General features: G+C 36.5%; 1 protein-coding gene across 7 annotated transcripts in view; it reads left to right on the forward strand.

Moving 5' to 3' along the window:
• Nucleotides 1–17754, forward strand: part of NLGN4X (neuroligin 4 X-linked) — a 346528-nt gene that overhangs the window by 186134 nt on the left and 142640 nt on the right. For 3 of the 7 annotated variants that reach the window (XM_026451804.1, XM_031934994.1, XM_026451809.1), the window contains exon 2: nucleotides 17438–17497. The exons of the other annotated variants lie outside the window; for them this stretch is intronic. In XM_026451804.1, the coding sequence (XP_026307589.1) occupies nucleotides 17438–17497 (60 nt within the window). The remainder of the gene's footprint in view (nucleotides 1–17437; nucleotides 17498–17754) is intronic. 7 annotated transcript variants of the gene reach the window in all.

Raw genomic sequence — 17754 nt, forward strand, 5'->3', positions numbered from 1 at the left:
TCTGAGGAAGGCAGCGGTTTCTGTGGTGAATGGTGTGGAGAGCACAGTCACTCCTCATTACAGCACTGGAAGTAATCACAATGATGAAACATAGCCTGCATTCTACCCAGAGCCATTTTTAAGATTTAAAAAATTTACTTGGCATGATTTTCTTCAGTTGAGTAGCTCTTTAAGGTATTTTGTGACTCCCCATTTTATTTTGCCTTTTGTAAAGAAGTCACAATTTTACTTTCACCCTCTTAGAGTTTTTTCTGATGGTCCTGAGAATTAAATGGACAAAGGACAGATCAGTAGGAGAAAAACATACAAGCCCATGTAATTTAAGGTTTCTGTGACATGAGAACACCCTCAGATGGAAACAAAGACTCAAAGAAGTGGCAACACCTCAATGCTTTTAGAAAAGGTTGAACGAAGAGAGGCGATAGTGGAGAAGTAGCTAACTTATGTGGAGGCTAAAGAAAGATGTGGATTATTTTAACGTAGTCTTTTAGTACACAATTCTCTTGATCTCAGCCTCCCCTTCTCACTGACAAGAATGCTTTTGCCTTCTGATATAGGGAGGGCCCAGTCCATACGGGAGTTTCATCTCTTGCTTTCAGAAAGGAAAACAGGATCAGAGCAGCTTTCTTGCACCTGCTGTTTCTTTCCTTTCCTTTCCTTTAAGGGCCTGGAGCTTAAATAACTATACACCAACATAGCATTTCTTGGGTGGCAGATTCCGCCAGCCTTTCACTTTACGTCCTCCTGTTATCATCTGAATTTTTGTAAATATCACTCACAACTTTTGTACGTGGTTTCTTTTTTTTTTTTTGTACGTGGTTTCTTAATATTTTCCAAATATCTATATGCAAAAATAATGTTCATTTGGCATACTCTTATTCTTTTTAAAATTTTTATTTTATTTTATTTTAAGTTCTGGGATCCATGTCCAGGACATGCAGGTGTGTTGCATAGGTAAACGTGTGCCATGGGGTTTGCTGCCCCTACCAATCCATCACTTAGGTATTAAACCCCGCATCCGTTAGCTATTTATGCTAATGCTCTCCCTCCCCCCCGCCCTCCCTGACAGACCCCAGTGTGTGTGGTTTCCCTCCCTGTGTCCATGTGTTCCAATTGTTCAGCTCCCACTTATAAGTGAGAACATATGATGTTTGGTTTTCTGTTCCTGCATTAGTTTGCTGAGGATAATGGCTTCCATCTCCATCCATGTCTCTGCAAAGGACGTGATCTTGTTCCATTTTATGGCTGCGTAGTATTCCATGGTGTATATGTACCATATTTTCTTTATCCAGTCAATAATTGATGGGCATTTGGGTTGATTCCATGTCTTTGCTATTGTCAATAGTGCTGCAGTGAACATACACTTGCATGTATCTTTATAACCACATTGAGAAACCATCTCACACAAGTCAGAATGGTGATTATTAGGAAACGCATAGTTTTTAATAACATCTTTGAAATGATGACCCTTCAGTCTAGAATCATCAGTGCTTCCAGGCCATACCTTCCCCATTCTTAACTTGAGTTCTGACTTCATTCTTGAGCTTATTGGAGTTGCCCAGAGCTTGATTTCTTAGAGTGAATTATCCTGTGATTTTACTCTATGCCTAAGTTAGGTGGACTTTCTTAGCACGCTAATCTCTAAAAATACCTTTTCAAAGGAGAGATTGGGAAACTTTTTCTACCAAAGCATGGGGCTTGTTCCATTATCAACGGTGTCTCATGTCAGAGAGTTCTAAGGTAAGTGAAATTTTTGTGTGTTTGTAGCGTGGTCATAAAGACATTTCACCGAGTGGATCACAAACAAACCAATGGAGCACAGAGGGCTTGAAAGCAATGGCAGCTGGTGGAAGCACAGGACAGGGCACAGTGGGAATTTCATGGGACCACGAACTAAGAACAGAACCCACGACCAGGCTGTTTTTCCTTCCAGGGGCCCAGGCTTTCTCAGCTCAGTCTTCACCTGCATGCTGCTTTGAGCATGTTTGACTTCTTTGAGAAAATGAGCCACCCAAGAGGCCTACATCTGAGTCACCTGCACTCAGATCCCAGCCAGTAGTATGGCGGGCCCACGTGGGGTGGAGTGGTGCACGTCCTCACCACCTTAGATACAGGAACCACCTACCTCATTTTAGATGGAGTGGGCAGATAATCTGCACAGATACCACCAAAGGTGTCCACTATTGTAGAGGCACCTTTTGTTTTTCTCCCTCCATCCTGGACATTTTGTTTGTTTTTCTTTACTTCACTATTTTTTACAATAAACTGCCAGGGTATGTCTCCATGTCTAGCTCTTTTTGTGAATTGTTCTGGAAATAACAGCCTCTGCAAGGATGTTGAAGTGACAAAGATACTTTTCAATCGCGTCTGATTCCTTTCAGATATTTCCATCTTCCTACTCCGTCATCCATCTCCTTTTTAAAATTTCGTTCTGTTTTTGAGACAAGGCCTTGCTCCATCACCCAGATTGGAGTGCAGTGGCATGATCACGGCTCGCTGCAGCCTTGGCCCCAGGCTCAGGTGATCCTCCCACCTCAGCGCTCCCAAGTAGCTGGGACTACAGGTGCACACCCCACGGCCAGCTAATTTTTGTGGTGTTAGTAGAGATGGGGTTTTGCCATGTTGCCCAGGCTAGTCTCGAACCCCTGGGCTCAAGTGATCCGCCCGCCTCAGCCTTTATGTTGTCTTTACCAGTTGGTTGCCTCTCTTTCCCACACTTACTAATACCACTGGTTCACTGTCACAATGTCACTTACTTTTTTGACTACATTCAGTGATCTTTCTTTTCTGATTTATGTATATATTTCCTGAGTGATGTCATTCTTTATTAAAAATGTATATGTATATATGTGTACACAAAAGTATACATATATGTGTATATATCCCAAATGACTCTATTATTGAAATAAATTATGTATAATTATATATTTATATATAATGTAAGCATTAGTATATAATGTATGTTATGAATACATTATATATACATTTTATACACAATTTGGTTCTATATGTACTATATATGTATACACACATATATATGTGTTTATAATATATACAAACAATTGTAACAATGTGTGTATATATGTGTTTATGTGTATATATTATATATATAACATTAATGTGATAAAAGTGTATGTGCATATATGTGTATTTGTGTGTTTGTACATACTCATGACCACATTTAAAGAATACCATTGTAAAAGCTGACCATATAATCGTCTATGTGCATATATATGCAGCAAAAATGCCATCTTCTTCATTAATAAGTTCTTTATTAATAAATATACATTGGTTCACGGTATCAACCTCAGCATTATATACATTTCAACAAACATGCTCATTGTGTTAAGCATACGTATTAATCCATATTTATTTTGTTTTAAGGTGAGATTGTTATAACTCCCTCTTTTTTCAAATTTTTAACTAATGGTAATTTTTAAAAAGAATGACTTTATCATACTCAAATTATTACTAGTGGGAGAAATAATGTAACGATGGGGAAAAACTTCCTTTGTTCCAGCTATAATTATCTGTACTTGTTTGTTTTATTCAATTTAACATTCGTGTTTTATTTAAATCATCAATATTATAATCATTTTGTTCTGTTACCAAAGATCTTATTGGGAATTCTAAAGTCATAAATTATTTTGAAGAGGTATTGATACTATTACACATTTGATTTATACCTGGATGAATGAATGTTTTTAGATATGTAAGCGTTCTTTATGTTTCTCATTATTTTATATATTTTATGTAACGTGTTTTTACTAAAAATTGTTGAGAAATATCACTTCTTAGAGTTATTACTAGAACATTTATCATGAATGTGTAAAGAATTTTTTTCAAATATATTTATACGCACATATATGAAAGATCCTTTTTTGTTAATTTTATACAATTCTAAATAATAAATCATTCATTCTAACTTATTTAGCTGATTCTCTAAATTCTCTCTCTCTGGTTGGATAGTCATATGCAGTAGTTACTTTATTTTGTCTCCTTCTTTCTGATATTTCTCAATACTTTTTAATAAAAACATGTTGGCTTTGAGTCTGCAGAAATATCTTGAAATGTGATGGTGAGAACATTATTGCCCTGTTTATACTTTTAGTGAAAATTCACTTAGTGCAACATTTCTTCTCCTATTTGTTGATAAGATTAAAAAGGATTTCCTGCCAAAATAAATATTCCATGTACTCTACTTTTTAAATTAAATACATTAATAATACCAGATGCTATTTGCCATCTTTCAAATAGCTTTTCTCTCCTTTGATCTTTCCTTCAACTATCCACTTGACTTTTTTCCTTCAAATGTGAATGAGACAAAGCAAAACACTTTACTTCTTCCCATTGAACCATCTTACTATATTTGTAGAGTCAACCTAATTCCTTGTTAGGTCACTGCATAGTTTTTTTAAAATTTAATATTTCACACTATTTATTATAATGATCATTGGAGGAACAATCAGAATGTGTTAAGATTCTTTACAAGTAACTTTTACGTTTTAGTGTTCTTGCCCTTTGAACTGCGTTTTGGATGAAGAACTGTTAGGATTTTCTGTGCTTGGGGGTGCTAAAGGTGTTTACACCTGACTGAATGCCCATAACTTGATCATATAGATTTTTCTATTGAGAGTCTCACCTCCTTATGGTTATTCTCTTGTAAATTATCTTTACCTCAAGACCAAGATTTGCAAATACATTGACTTTCAGTAGGTGCAGTGTTCACATAGTATCTTCTTAAACAATTACTTTTTACAGCGTCTTTTGTATATCACTGGTTGCTTTCCTTTACTCAGGTCTAAGGTACATCTCTGTTTCTGTATTTTTCCTTATGAGTGGTCTGGATTTTAATTCTTTCAATACACTTTATATTTTCTTGGAGTATGCTTTGCCAACTCATTCTTTTATCTCAGACTGTTCTCTTCTTATGTCTCTGAAATAAAGAAGCTGCATCTTATTTTGCTCCATGAAAAATCACAAATGATTATGTAAGTGTTCCTTTCGAGTGTTTCTGAGAGGACTATGGTTGTCTTTTATTCTATGTTGTGTGTCTTTTTTAAGACTTTATTTATTAGAGCAGTTTTAGGTTCACAGCAAAATTTAAGAGAACATACAGAGAGTTCTCATATATCCCCCGCCCCCACACATGCACGGTCTTCCCTGTTTTCCACATCACCCACCAGAGGGGTGTGCTTGTTACAATCCATGAACTTACACTGATATCTTCATCACCCAAAGTCCATTGTTTACAGTAGGGTACAGTCTTGGTGGTGGTGTACATTCTATGGGTTCGGACAAATCTATAATAACATAAATCCACCATTATAGTATCACACAGAATAGTTCTGCAACCCTAAAAATCCTCCATAAAAAAACCTCCACAATTTTAGCAGTTTATAACAACAAAGGTTCATTTCTTTTTTCTGAAGTTCATGTCTGTTGTGGGTGGACTTGCTTGTTACTAGATAGACAGAAGGTGGGAAAAGAATAATACCTCTCCAGGAAAGGACAGGAACTATTTTGAACCAATAATACAGCTCACTACACAAAATGAGTGAACACAGCCACACTGAAAAAGAGATAAGTGACATATGCTTAAGTTATGCTTATGTTGACAAGGTCTCACTCACCCAAACTGGAGTGCGGTGTAGCACAATTGTAGCTCACTGCAGCCTGGAATCCCTGGACTCAAGCAATCCTCCCACCTCAGCCTCCTGAGCAGCCGGGACTTCAGGCACACACCTGTGTGATTTTGTTATGTATTTATTTATTTATTTATAGAAACAGGGTCTCACTATGTTCCTAGACTGGTCTCAAACTCCAGCGTTCAAGCAGTCCTCTTGCCTTGGCCTCCCAGAGTGCTGGAATTACAGGCATGAGCCACTGCACCCAGCCTCCTTTAGTGTTTAACTGAACAGAATAAAGAACCTCTTCATTATGGTGAATCAGCTAAGTTCAAAAGAGTAGCAAAAGCCTTCGTGGGCAGTAGTGATTACCCTATCTTCCAAATACTTGAGTGACCTTATGCTTCTTAAAATATACATTTTAGGGCTCTTAATTGAAATCAGTTGCCTTTATATCCTCTATTACAGCATACTCAGAAATTGAAGAGCAGGATGATTTTGTATAAATCTAGACTAATTTTGTTTTTCTGAAATGAATAGAACCATTTACCATGTCAGGCACACACACAAGAAAAGCTAAGGGTGAGCTGTGAATGATTTGACTAGGAACAATAGTTGGGCTGCTTTTGGATGTAGACAGTTTATTCCCTACATAGACAGCAAAAGGAGAATTCACCAAAGGTGCTAGCCCTTCAGAATCCTTGTCCCACACCACCAAAAAGTCCTGTGACGGAAATTCCACCTATTAATCAGCTGCTGTGTCCTGACTACAGAGAAAAGCATGATGCAACAGAATGCAAACTTTTCCACAATCTCATAGCAAGGAAAAAAAAACATATATGTATGTAATATGTGTACATATATAAGAAAATATGTATTACATATATAGTAAACACATACAAATATATGTGTGTGTATGTGTATATATACACACATATTTTGTTTTGTTAGGTATTTTTTATGAATATTTATTAAGAAAAGTCACATTGGAAATAAAATTGACTTTTATTTGCCCTAAGTTACCTCTTGAAATATTGTATTAAAAACCTAATAACCTCTGACAGGTATATATATACCTGTAGAGGTTAATATGTGTGTGTGTGTGTGTGTGTGTGTAGAAGTTATTAGGTTTTGCTTGTTTGATTGTTTTGTTGTTGTTGCTTTCTGAGATTACATCTCACTCTGTTGTCCAGGCTGGAGCGCAGTGGAATGATCTTGGCTCACTGCAGCCTCCGCCTCCTGGATTCTAGTGATTCTTGTGCCTCAGTCTTCCAAGTAGCTGTGATTACAGGCATGTGCCACCACGTCTGGCTAATTTTTGTGTTTTTAGTAAAGATGGTCTTTCACCATGTTGACCAGACTTGTCGTGAACTCCTGGCCTCAGGTGATCTGCCTTCCCTGGCCTCTGAAAGTGCCAGGATTACAGGCATCAGCCACTGCGCCAGGCATTATTAGGCTTCTAGTATAACATTTCAAGAGTTATATGTATAGCTCTGTGTACATGTGTGTGTATATATGTAGTGTATACTATGTATATATGTATAACCGCTATGGGTATGTTAGGTTTTTAATATAACATTTCAACAAGCATCTTAGGGCAAATAAAAGTTAATTTTCTTTCCAATGTGACTTTTCTTAATAAACATGCATTTAAAGATACCTAGCAAAATACATTATTTAATCCCCATTTTTAAAAACACTGCGATTTAATCTCAAGCTCATAGATTCTTCAAGATAATATTGTCTATCAGCTGAAAATTCTAAAAAAAAAATGGGAAAGGCTCATGTAAATATAATAGGATTTATATTTCATTCCTGAGGACAGAAACATTTCAGTAGTAAAATTTGCAACAAAAAATGCTTATGGAAAGTTAGACAATGCTCTAGGACTCTAATAGTAAGCACAGGAATATGTTAGAGACCCATAAAATCTTTAGATTTATTTTGATTCCTACCTGAAAAAGTGTGAAACCAATTATTGCCAAATCCAGCAAAACAACAAAGGAAAATTACTATTCACCTTTTTCTCTCAGTCTTCCAAAGCTACTAAGAGAAAAACAAGAAAAATACAGAAAATCCTATTTCCATTATTACAATGAAGCATTTTTGAGCTAGTAGAAAATTAGAATTAGACCTTCCTTTTACTGTCATCACAAAAGCATTTCATCATGTTTTTTGAAATGACAAATGGCAGAATTCTTATATACTATATGCTAACCAAAATCATGTTATTGCCACTTCATGAATTATAATTTAATATCTACTCTCAAAGTTAAATAAGAAGATGCAACATTGCATTTCCCTGCTTGAGAGGAGAATTAGTTACACTTGTTACATAGAAGGCTGTATTTATCACTGGTTGTCAGAGCTGCTATGACTGTGACTCTTATAATAGAGGTGGGCTTGCAGCCAAAAATACATGATTCGTCCAACAGATATTTACCATGTAACTTACATTATATGTGCTGAATGTTTTGGTAGTCATTGCAAATTAAGGAAGATGGCGTTGAAAAATCACAGGTAACACCTTTTTGTTGTTGCTAACAGTCTAACAGGGAGACCTTATTTAACAAGGTATCATGTTACACATTACAATTCATTTTGTGAAGAAAAATGCCAACGACAGTGAATAATTGAGGAACTCAAGTTCATTTATGAATCGAAGGTTGGGATGAACAGGGAGTGCCTTTCTGAGGAAATGGAATTTAAGCCAATCAGTAAAAATGAGTCTTCCAGGAGAATATGGGCTTTGCAGATGGGGGAAACAGCAGAATGCCCAAAGGTTCTAAAGGAAACCTGATGATGAAATGAGTTAAGCCATGTTCCTGGTAGTGTATCAGTTAGCTTTTGCTACATAAGGAACCATCTCAAAGCCAAGTATCTCAAACAACCTCTATTTAGGTTATGATTCTTGGCTGGACATCTGGGCTGTGCTCAGCTGGGAGGCTCTTCAGTCTAGAGTCAGCTTCCAGGTCCGTTGGGTGCTCATTGGCCAAGCACTATCTTAACAGGGTGCTTGACAGCGCTCCATGTGGAATATAATCCTCTAACAGGCCAGCATAGACTCTTCATGGAAGCTTGTCAGGGTTGCATGTAGATGTGTTCAAGTCCTCTTATAATGAAAGCTAAGAATAAGGACAGTGTGTCACCCTCCACATCCAGAATGTCCAGATAAGCAAATCCAGAAAGACACAAATGAATGGGTAGTTTCCAGGGGCTGAGAGTGGCCACTAAATGGTACCATATTTTTCGGGGGGGGGATCATGAAAATGTTGTGCCATTAGATATTGTTGATTATTGCACAGATCCATGAATATATTAAAAACCATTGGATTGCATACTTTGACATGGTGATGTGTATGGTATATTAATCATATCTCAGTTAAGCAATAATATCTATCTATTCTATCTATCTATCTATCTATCTATCTATCTATCTATCTATCTATCTATCATCTATCTATAAACCAGATAAGACAGGCTAGATATATAGAAAAATAGAACAGAACAAGGTAGACAGAAACAGAATCTAGCAGATATAAAACTTGGCATGTAAGTAAAGAGCTGTAATACCTATGTAGCTGAAAATGGAACTGTTATCTAAGGAAATAATTAAAATAATCTCTGTGCTCTAGCATCCAGATAAATAAATTCCAGGTGAGTTATGACCCAGATATGAAATAAAACCTTAAAACTGTTAGGAGAATATGTAAGCAAATAAAATGTCTTTATGTTTCTGGATTAAATAATCCTTTTTTTAAAAAAAGCAGAAATTATAGAGAAAATAGTGATAAATTATAATATGCATTCTAAAGCATTACTTTAGATAATTAAAAATCAATAAAATGGTTAAAGACAACAGACTAGATATCACCAATTATCAACTATGTAAACTTGGGCAAATTATTTAATAACTGTATACCTAATTTTCCTCAGCTATAAAATGATATTAGTTACACATCTCATAAGGTATTTATGAAAAATGCATATTCAGAGCTGGACGCAGTGGCTCACGCCGGTAATACAGCACTTTGGGAGGTTGATGTGGGAGACTTGCTGGAGGCCAAGAGTTCAAGACTAGCCTGGATAACATAGTGAGACTCTATCTCTACAAGAAATATAAAAAATTAACCAGGTGTGGTGGTGCACGCCTGTAGTCCTAGCTACTTGGGAGGCTGAGGTGGAAGAATCACTGGAGCCCTTGAGTTGGAGGCTGCAGTAAGCTACAGTTGTGTGATTGCACTCCAGCCTGTGTGACAGAGCAAGACTTTGTGTCTAAAAAACAAACAAACAAAATGCATATTCAATGTACATAAAGCCCTTATAACCATATGCAGCACTGCTATGCCCTGTTAAATATTTGCTTTTACATACTCGAAAAGAGGCCAGCATCCATGAATATAAAGATTTCCTACCAATCAATAACAGACATTTAGCCAGTCAAAAATTGGCTTGCTATTCATCATGGGAATTTAGAATGGGAATATAGAAATGCATCTGTACTAGTCTTAAGAAAAATGCAAATTGAAATATAAACTTAATATTTTATACTCATTAAAGTGGCAAATATATTGTCTGATAATGTCAAGTGTTGGCAATAGGGTAAGGACCAGGAAATTTTCTTACCTGCTACTGGGTATATAGCATAATACAACTTGTTTGGAAAGAAATATGCCAGTATCTACTGAAGATAAAATTAGTAATACCCTATGTATCAGTTAGCTACTGCTGCATAACAAAGGACTCTAAAAGTCAATGCCTTAAGACAATAAGCTCTTATTACTGCTTATGAGCCTCTGCATCTTGTTAGCTGGAAATTTATTTTGGTCTTGGCTGGGCTCATTCATGTGTATGCATTGTTGATTTGGAGTGAGTTCTCTTAGGTAATTGGGGGTTTGCTGGAGGTAATTTTGCCTAGGTTGGGATCAATGGGTTCTTCTCTATGAGATCTCTTGTTCTCCAACCCACTAGTCTGAATTTTTCACAGGGCAGTGGCAGTCTCAAGAGAGTAAGAATAGGTATAGGGGATTTGAGTCCCAGTCTTGGAAATAGCACATCATTATATTTTTTCTTTTGAAAAAATGTAGTCATAAAGCCATTCAAGATTCAAGGGGTGAAAATACAGACTCTATCTCTATGTATGAGGAATAGTAAATTCACGGGGAGGACTGTAGAAGTGGGAACCTTTTGCCTGTCAATTGACTACACCCTCTAATTCAACAATTGTCTATCTAGTAGTTATGTGCCCTGGAGCTGGGGTCTTCAAACTGGCAGATGTCTTTTCAAAATTTTTCAAAGTGTGACTCTGCTGATGATTTTAAAGAAACTAATTTTCAGGTACTCAGCCTCCAGATGTTCTCCTTTCTAAGCCTTCCTGGCCACCAAAAGCTTCTTCCCACATCACAAAAGGATGACCTTCAGTATGCATGACACGTTGTTACCAACCTTTTCTGCCAGGGCTTATAATACAAGAAATATCTTTTTGAATGCTGCTTTCTGGAAAAAAGCCCTTTGCTGAAGGCTCCATCAAATGAGCCTCCTATCTTATACATATTTCCATTAAGAGTGAAGTTATGTCCTGTTCAGGTGTTCTGATTTCAGAAAAAGAAAAAAGAAGCCATAGGTCAGCTATGGCAGTTCTTTCAAATGCAGAAACTGAACTTTTCTGTTGCTAACCAATTCTTCAAGGTGCAGATACATTGGGTGAAGCCCATTGGTAAATGATCCAATCTGAAAATCATCTGAAGGTCGTCTTTCAAATTCATTGTGGTAGTGTTATTCAAGTGGAGGTTCAAGTATATTTCAAATGTATGCAAGGAATATTTTCCCTAGCTAGAGTCTGTTCTCCAGGTGTATGGAGGAAAGAGGAGGTGTCCAGGTTGTGTACCTCCTCTTCATCTTTCTGGGGCTATTCTTGTCCCTTCTGTGCCCTCACCCTCCAACCCATGCTTCTGCTCAGAGCAACCTGTTTTCTTTGCTCCCATAAATGTATTCCTGGCCCCAGCTCTTCTGTGCATATTTAGAAGCCCTAACCCACTTCCTCACCAGCCACCCCTCTATCCCCAGACTCTCCGACCAGGAACAGCAAAGGATCCTAAATTCATGCATGGATTTTCCTGTCCCATTGGAATTATCTGTGTGCATGTCTGTCTCTGATGTTCATCTCCTTCTTCAGTGTGGGTGTGTCATTACCTTTTTTAGCCAGGACTGCATGGCATTACCTCTCTTGGTCAGGACTGCATGTTAAAAGGGTCAGTACATATTTGTAGAAGGAATGGACTTATGAGCGAATAAACCCATGTGTCATGGGCAGTCTGTGAGGACATGCCAGTCACTTCCTTGCTCTAGAGAGCTGGGAATATTGCATTGGATTAGAAGATTAAGCTCATATTCCTCTATGGCCAAGTGACAAAATAATCAATCTCATCCACATCTGTGGTAGCCAAGAAAACATTTATTTCCCCAGGCCCTCCTCCCCCCACACTGTATGCAACTTTCCCTGTATGGAAATAATGTACTTAGCTTAAAAAGGCTCTTTCTCTACTTAAGATAACAAGACTAAGTTGAAAATTAACCTTGCCCACTTAAAAGAAAAAGAATATGCAGTAAAATATGAACTACTAATACAGTTTAATATGATATCTCATGAAGAACAATAATGCTGAAGGTTCTTTTGGTTCTATTATTTCCTTATATTCTTGCTTAGATAACAAGATCATATTTGTATCTATTGACTTTCTATGATGATTTAGATATGTAAGTGGCAATAATATATATTAAAAAACAGATTTAAATTATTTTTCCGACTTGTAATGTTAACAGCAGTATATGTGACTGTGTTGTTTTCCTTTGATGTTAATTTTCACTTTGACAGTAGCCTTCATTTTCCAGTTTTTGTTTTGTTTTGTTTTGTTTTGTTTTGTTTTGTGATAAGGTCTGACTGTTTCACCGAGGCTGCAGTGCGAGGCTGCAGTGCGGCAGGGTGATCGCAGCTTACTGCAAGCTCCGCCTCCCAGGCTCAAGTGATCCTGCCACCTCAGTCTCCCGAATAGCTGGGACTACAGGCGTGGACCACCATGTCTGTCTAATTTTTGTAATTTTTGTAGAGAGGAAGTTTCACCATGTTGGTCAGTCTGGTCTGGAACTCCTGACCTCCGCCCACCTTGATGTCCCAAAGTGTTGGGATTACAGGCATGAGCCACTGTGCCCTTATCATTTTCCAAATTCTTTACAAAATATTTCTCTTACATTCATAACATAAAGTGCTATTTTAAATAGACTGACTTTTGAAAATAACATATAAAGCACTAAATGGGAACATCAGAGGAACAGGTTAAAAAAAGCTGGATTATTCTTCAGGATTAGGGACATTGAGATATTTTATTTATAAAATGATATTTAAATTTTAATAATAGAATGGTTGTACTTTTGCTTGGAGTATTTAAATCTTCTCTTTAATATTTAAAGCCAGTTCTGCACAGAGGTTTTAAGGAGATGCTTATTGTTGTATGAAAAGGAATATTATTCTGGAATTTTGAGGAAGGGTAGACATAGAAAAGAGAAAGGAAACTCATAGCCTACCTAGGTTTTATTTGGGCTTGTGTGTGTGTGTGTGTGCGCGCACCAAACCCAAGCTGGGTTTATTCTTGAATAAACTCTAGACAAATTGTTTTTATGAATCTTCTAATACCTGCATTTACATAGTCCATGGTTGTGTCTAAACTAGATACTCAAGAGAACTTGGTTTGTTTTAAGGCATTTAATTAGTTATATTTACATGGACAAACAGAGCAGCAGTTTATTTAAAAGGAATGAAAGGATAAACAAACTAAATATACGTAGAACAGGAAAGACGGTATTTAATTATGTTTCTGGGTCAAGTTCTGATATATAAGATTCACTTAAAATTGGGATTTGGCGAGTAATTTCTATCGAAATCTCAGCAGGAGTTTTTGTTGCAACTAACAAGCTGATTTGGAAATTTTCATGGAAAGTCATAGGATCTAGAGCTATCAAAAAGACCTTGGAAAAGGGGAAGAAAGTTGGAGGGCTTCCATTTCTCTATTTTAAAAGGTACTGTAAAGCTATAGTAATCAAGATAGCAGGCAACTCACATGGGTATAAATTTAGACCAATGAAATATAATTAATTACAGTTGGTCCTTGAACAACACGAAGGTTAGAACCCCTGCACATTCGAAAATTCACTTAAAACTTTTTACCCCCCACCAGTACTTAACAACTAATAGTCTACTGTTGACTGGAAACCTTACCAATAACATAAACAGCTACTTATCACATCTTTTATATGTTATATATACAATACACTGTATTCTCACAATAAACTAAGTTAGAGAAAAGAAAGCACCATTAAGAAAATCATAAGGAAGAGAACATATATTTACCACTCATTAAATGGAAGTGGATCTTCTGAAAGGTCTTTATCCTCATCTTCAGGTTGAATAGGCTGAGGAGGAGGAGGGAGAGGAGAGGTTGTTCTTGCAGTCTCAGGGGTGGCAGAGGCGGAAAAAATCCACATATAAGTGGATCTGCACAGTTCAGACCTGTGTTGTTCAAGCATCAATAATAAAGGCTTAGAAATAAATCCTTCAATTTGTAGTCAGTAGATTTTTTAACAATGGTGTCAAAACAATTAAAGGAGGCAAGGATAGTCTTTTCAATAAATGGTGCTGAGACAATTGGATATTCATATGTAAAAAGATGAATTTCAACTCTTACCTCTTATTGTACCCCAAAATTAACTCAAAATGAATGGCAGATGAAAATGTAAGAATGAAAACTCTTAAACTTTTAGGAAACTTAGGCAACTTTTAGGAAACACAGGAGAAGGTCTGCAGGGTTATGGATTGGGAAAGATTTCATAAATATGACCTCAAAAGTACAACCCTTAAAAGAAAAGAACTGATCAAGTGAAACTCATCAAAATTAAAAACTTTTGCACTTCAAAAGGCACCATTGAGAACATAAAGTGCTATTTGTTGAGAAAACCAAAAGACAAGCCATAAACTGGGAAAGGAGATTTACCAACCATATTCCTGATAAAAGACTTTTATCTAGAAAATACTTAAACAAACCACTTACTATTCAATAATAAGAGGGAAAGAAATTATTTTTAATAGGCAAAAATTAATAGACATTTCTGCAAAGAGAGTGTACATGAGAAGATATTTAACATCATTAGTTACTAGACATTAGCTAAATGCAAATGAAAACTACAATGAGGCCAGGTGCAGTGGCTCATGCCTATAATCCCAGCACTTTAGGAGGCCAAGGTGCGTGGATTGCTTGAGGCCAGGAGTTCAAGACCAACCTGGCCAACAGGGCAAGACCCATGTCTACTAAAAATACAAAAATTAGTCAGGAATAGTGGTGCACACCTGTAGTCCCAGCTACTTGAGAAGCTGAGGCATGAGAATTGCTGAAACCCAGGAGGTAGAGGTTGTCGTGAGCCGAGATCGTGCCACTGCACTCCAACCTGGGCAACAGAGCAAGACTTAGAAAAAAAAAAGGAAAAAAAAAAAAAAACCTACAATGAGACATCCATTAGTATGGTTATAACAAAAAAACATATTAGCAAGTTTTGGCTAGGTAATAGAGAAATGGAGACCCTTTATACCACCGTTGGTGAGAATGCCAAGTATTGCAGCTGATTTGGAAAATAGTCTGTCAGTTTATTAAAACATTAAGCATAAATTTGCCTTATGAAACAGCAATTTCACCCCTAGGTATGTTTGCAATAGAGATGAACACATACATCCGTGCAAAAAATAGTACACAAATAAATGTTCATAGCGGCTTTATTAGTAATAATCAACAAGTAGAAATAAACCAAATGTCACTCAACAAATAAATGGATTTAAAAAATGTGGTATACCCATACAATGGAAAATAATTTAACCATAAAAAGGAATGAAGTAGGCCGGGCGTGCTGGCTCAAGCCTGTAATCCCAGCACTTTGGGAGGCCGAGGCGGGCGGATCACGAGGTCAGGAGATCAAGACTATCCTGGCTAACACGGTGAAACCCCGTCTCTACTAAAAGATACAAAAAACTAGCCAGGTGAGGTGGTGGGCGCCTGTAGTCCCAGCTACTTGGGAGGCTGAGGCAGGAGAATGGCGTAAACCCGGGAGGCGGAGCTTGCAGTGAGCTGAGATCTGGCCACTGCACTCCAGCCTGGGTGACAGAGCGAGACTCCGTCTCAAAAAAAAAAGGAATGAAGTATTGATTCATGCTACAGTATGGAAGGACATTGAAAACATCATGCTAAGTAAAAAGAGCCAGACACAAAATACCATATATTATATGAGTTTATTTATGTGAAAAGCCTAGAAAAGGCAAGTCTTATAAAGACAGAAAGTGAATCAGCAGGGCTGTCACACCCACACACCCACCCAGGTCTGGTTTTAAAGGGTATTAAGCCCCCATGAAATGGACATTATTTAACTTTTGTTCGATGTATGGAAACAGCATTATCAAATCTTGGTTTCAAAATATGTTTAAGCTCTTCTGAGTTATGTAGAACGGAAGAGTGTTTTTCATTTGCAAGTGTTGGAGATGACAGTATTTCCCCTCTGCCTTAATCCACTTATCCTTGAACCCTACAGGAAGGCAAAGGCTGTTTCAATTGATTGACACAGTTAAAGTTATTGATAGTGGGGTACGCACACATGGGCTGCATCTGTCTATGAAAAGGAAGCAATGGAGCCATTAATTAATTCAAGCAAAATTAAATGTTCACACCATTTAAATGTGGAAAGTATAAAAACCAAAATGGTGCTCTGTGCAGAAAGACCATAAGCTAGTTTGTGCCATCCTTCAGGGCCGCTTCCTGCATTGTGCCTGTATTAAAATTCCTATGCAGTTCTTACTTAGGTGATCAAGGTAGATGACTTCGATTTTTATTTTCTTCAACAAATTCAAGTACCAATAACTTTCAAATGATATTTAATAACTATTTTAAACACAGAGGACATAATCTTCAAATGATATTTAATAACTGTTTTAAACACAGAGGACATAACTTTCAAATGATATTTAATAACTATTTTAAACATATAGGACATAGTCTATAATGTTTTGTCCTGACTTAAATATTTATTGCATGTAGTAGATTTTAATAGAAGAAAGCAAGAGTAAATAATGGGTAGTGCTTCTCTAAACACAGAGTAGAGGTAAATCTTAGTGATTTAAATTAGTAACAGTTCTGACTTTTTGAGATTGCATGTTTATAGGTTTTTAATGCATGAAATTATTGTCAATTTTATGATATTTTGATTAAAGTCCTTCCATGTTTACTGTGTGTTTTTGCTTGCCTTATGAAAATTTCTAACCATAATGTATCAATAACAATTCAAAAATTCATTTAAATTATAACGTGTTAAAATCAGAGGACCATTGAATACACCATAAGCATTTCTTTAAAGAATGTGGGAAATATCTTTTCTAATAATTTAATTTCTCTTTTTTTTGAAGCAACTCACGTTAGCATTTTTTTTTTTTTTTGCAGTAGCATCATTTTAACCCCCAACTGCATATTCACAGGATATCTAATATTTTTTGCAAGTAACATTTTGAATTTGTTCTTCTTGACATCTTTATGTTTATATGCATTTTGCATTTCCCTATTTCATTTTTTTGAAATCCAAATGTAACCGATTTCAACTTTTTGTGTTACATTCTTTTTTTTTTTTCTTTTACTGGGTAGCATCTCTCTCTTTTCTAAATTTTTTGCAAACCTGTTGTTTTTGAATTCTCTTTTTTCCCTTTATTTTCCTTCTCAATATGACCCCAGGAGCCAACACAAAGAAAAACGCAGATGATATAACCAGTAATGACCGTGGTGAAGATGAAGGTATTTTTTGTTTTTTCCAAGCTCAACCCTGATGCATGATTTTATATCTATCTATCTCTCTTTTTTTTTCATTTCAATCTGTTTTTTCTCCCCTTATTTAAAACTAGTACACTTTGGTGTGCTTCTTTAATTATTTTCTTCTTGTATAGAAACCACTGTCATTTTTAATCCTAGTTACCATGTACAGGAAACAAATCACTCTGAGAAGTATAAACATTGTTTCTAAACATGAAAAGAGTAATGAACTACTGTTTACA

Source organism: Piliocolobus tephrosceles, chromosome Y (genome assembly GCF_002776525.5).
Source record: "Piliocolobus tephrosceles isolate RC106 chromosome Y, ASM277652v3, whole genome shotgun sequence".
NCBI classification, from domain to species: domain Eukaryota; kingdom Metazoa; phylum Chordata; class Mammalia; order Primates; family Cercopithecidae; genus Piliocolobus; species Piliocolobus tephrosceles.